This window comes from Pyxicephalus adspersus, chromosome 12 (assembly GCF_032062135.1).
Source record: "Pyxicephalus adspersus chromosome 12, UCB_Pads_2.0, whole genome shotgun sequence".
NCBI classification, from domain to species: Eukaryota; Metazoa; Chordata; class Amphibia; order Anura; family Pyxicephalidae; genus Pyxicephalus; species Pyxicephalus adspersus.
Window position 1 is genome coordinate 1,028,104 of NC_092869.1, and position 3,164 is coordinate 1,031,267.

The 3,164-nt window shown below is 42.2% G+C and overlaps 1 protein-coding gene across 2 annotated transcripts in view; it reads right to left on the reverse strand.

The window, feature by feature from the left end:
• The window catches only part of POGZ (pogo transposable element derived with ZNF domain), a 15,154-nt gene that overhangs the window by 9,680 nt on the left and 2,310 nt on the right, over positions 1-3,164 (reverse strand). For both annotated transcript variants that reach the window (XM_072427552.1, XM_072427551.1), the window contains exons 3-6: positions 1,029-1,153; positions 687-842; positions 354-529; positions 14-140 (exon numbers count right to left, since the gene is read on the reverse strand). In XM_072427552.1, the coding sequence (XP_072283653.1) occupies positions 14-140; positions 354-529; positions 687-842; positions 1,029-1,149 (580 nt within the window). In that variant the 5' untranslated portion in view covers positions 1,150-1,153. The remainder of the gene's footprint in view (positions 1-13; positions 141-353; positions 530-686; positions 843-1,028; positions 1,154-3,164) is intronic.

The window sequence follows — 3,164 nt, forward strand, 5'->3', positions numbered from 1 at the left end:
AAAAAAGTCTTACCTGGTACAATGGTGATGGGCCTGACAGTCTGTCCCTGCTGAACATTCAGAACAATTCCCACCTGATTCATTGTGTTCATCGTATTTACTGTGTTCTGAACAGGTCGCACATTCCGGACCGGAAAACCCTGCAATGAAAAATAAATAGGTAAAGACTACACAAGAACCAAGGGCAAGCTACAAGGTAATAAAAGGAAGCGGGAGCAGCACTGTCCCCAGAAACAACAAGCACTTTAGGGCTTTTTAATGCTTTGTGTGAACATTTAGAAACAACATTAAAAGAGCCACCAATCACATTCCGTGTTCACAGGGGTGATAAATGCTGCCATCTTTTTCCCCACCTGTGCAGTTATGAAGATAGGTTGTGCCGTCACCGAATTGTTGGTAGCGTGGTTGGCATTTTGCATGACTTGCATGGGACGCAACATGGGCTGGGTCACCATTGTGCCAATGCCGGGTGTGGTATTCTGAGTCAGGATGAGAGACTGGGGGCTGGACTGGACAATTGGCGATGAACCTGAGGGAAAAAAAACAAAATGATTTTATTTCTCCGCCTGCTACCAACGTAAGGGGCTCCCATCTCTGCCTACCACCAACGTAAAGGAGACCCCCCTCATCCCAAGAGTTCCCTTTTTAAAGTAAGAGGAACAACAGTCACTTTTCAGCTTACTCACCGCTGTTATTGGCGAACAAAGTCAGCAATGTTTTCTTGGTGTTGTCGGTGTTCTGGGTGATGGTGTTGGTCACAGTGGCAGCCGTAGTGTACTGGGTGCCCAGTGGCTGAGCGACAACTGGAAGGGCCGCTGTGACTGGCTGGATGTTGACGGGCACTGGAAGGACAGAAGATCACAAATCAGCCTACAACTCAATAATGATACCAGGCAGGTAAAGATGTGAGTGATTATCTAAATGATTTAAATATACATACTGCCATATCTCCAATCATTTCTATAAACTGGCTGATTTCTATGTAGGATTACCCATTAGGGTGTTAGCATTACGAAGGGTGCAAATACCTGAGCTGGTCTTGTCCATGTAGTTGTAATCTTCCACCACTGAATCCTCTATCACATCGCTGATCTTCTGCCATGGCTCCAGCTCCTCCTCCTCACACTCCATAAACAGATCCGTGTCCATCTTGCTAAGGGCAGAGATAAAAAGGTGAAGAATATGTAAACTCAACAATGAACTTCTCATGGTTTGATTACCCACGCGCTGCCTTCTACCCATAATGCACCCTGCTGCCACTCCCCCCCCCCCCCAGGCCTGCCTTCTTCCTATAATGTAGGTGGACACGGGGTGCATGGGCACCGCATATGCTGCGTGTGATGAAACCTTTCCAATATGGTTGGCATTAGGTATGTAAGCAATTTGTACTGCAGTAGCTCTTTTGTTGGCTCCAAGCAGATAGGCTACAACCCCCACCATCTATGTGCCTTGGGCACTCATGACCCTGTAACTGGTTCACCTTCAAACCCCTGAGAACCAGGGACACCCCACAAAAGCGGCCATTTTTGAGGTCCTCCAACCCAACGTCCTGGATGATACCCTTGTTCTTTCACTGCTCACATTACAAAATGCATGTGACAATATATTCCCGCTCAAAGAGCTGTGTTATTCTTATCATTTCCAAATGGGAATATTCTCTATAAAAGAAGATTTTTTATAGCTGCCTTGCTGTGAGATTGCCAACTACACACACTGAGTAAGTAAACCCAGGAATCACATGACTTGTCAATCAGCACCTGACCACACCCACTTTATTGACAGACAGCCCTTTAACCCTCCCACTGTGAGCTGCAGCAGCTGAGAAGGGGAAAGTCAGAGACACAAGACGATTCGGCTCAGTCCCAAAGGGCAAAGGAGGATTTTTGTCTTCTTGGGAATTTGTAATTTACAAAAAGAAGTTAACATGGTTTGAGATTTCAGTTCACAGGAAAGGATTAAGGCATGATAATTCTGCCAGGATCATCAGGAATTTTCTGCATTTAAAAAACAAATAAACATCTAATGAGGCATCATTGGTCCCATATTAAATGATAAAAATATTTTTATCTCAATTTTCTGTATATGCTGATAGTGTCCTTAGGCTGAACACTAATGCAGGCGTGACATTCCTGGATACAGGTACAACACAACATATGACATTTTGTTCCTGGTAAAGAGAACCACCTGAGATGCCTACTTTATGTCAGAAAATAATTTTTTTTTATCCATTTTCCTTATTTTATCTGCATGAAAATTATTCTTGTTAGTTCCGCAGGGGCCGTCCTTTTAGCCCCGCCTTTATCACTATTCTCCCACCCCCAAGGTAACTGTAATGTGTCTATTAGGCTGTCTCTCCTTGTACAATGCATCTTGTAGGCTGCTGCTGGACTCTTTCCACAGGAGAGGACACAGAAATATAAAGATGTTTGGATATATACAGTGCCAATAATTTTATTGTGACTTTATTACACGTGTAAGTCTACAAATAGAAAAACTGCAGACTCAGAATCCGGGAGCCCTGCAGGTAGCCGGTCATTCTAGAACAAAGTCAAGGTCCACAAGGATCGGTGTTCCCTGAATTTTAACTGCGACCGCCCCTTTAACGCGCAAAATACTAAACTAAAAGTCACAACAATTTCTAGCTCCTCCTACTTCCTGTTCTGCCTACAATACCAAATGTACCAGAAAAAACTAACATTAATATTTATTAATAATTCACAAACAAATCATATAAACAGCAGAAGATAGATCACTTAAATGTGAAAGAAATGTATGAAATGTTCCCGATTTTCAATAGAACGGCAAAAAATAAAATTGGTTAAAAGTGCTTTATAATGTAACCAGCATTTGTTCAGCAAGGATGCTGATTGTAGTGTGAAAAATAAGCCCTATTTTTTGTTTTGATTAGTCTTTATTTTCAATGCTAACTTGCCCAACTGCCCCATGAAAAATAAAACCTAAAATCAAGAAAGGAATTCTAAAAATACCAGACCGTAAGAATGCAAACATTTTTAAAATGACTTCCATGTAACTTGTTAAAATGATACCTGGCTGCAACCAATAGGATTTATGCTATTTCAAAATACAATTTCAGTTATGATGCCAACTGCTGGGGGGATCCAGTACTGCAATATGCAATACAAACTACAACAGAACTCTCCTAG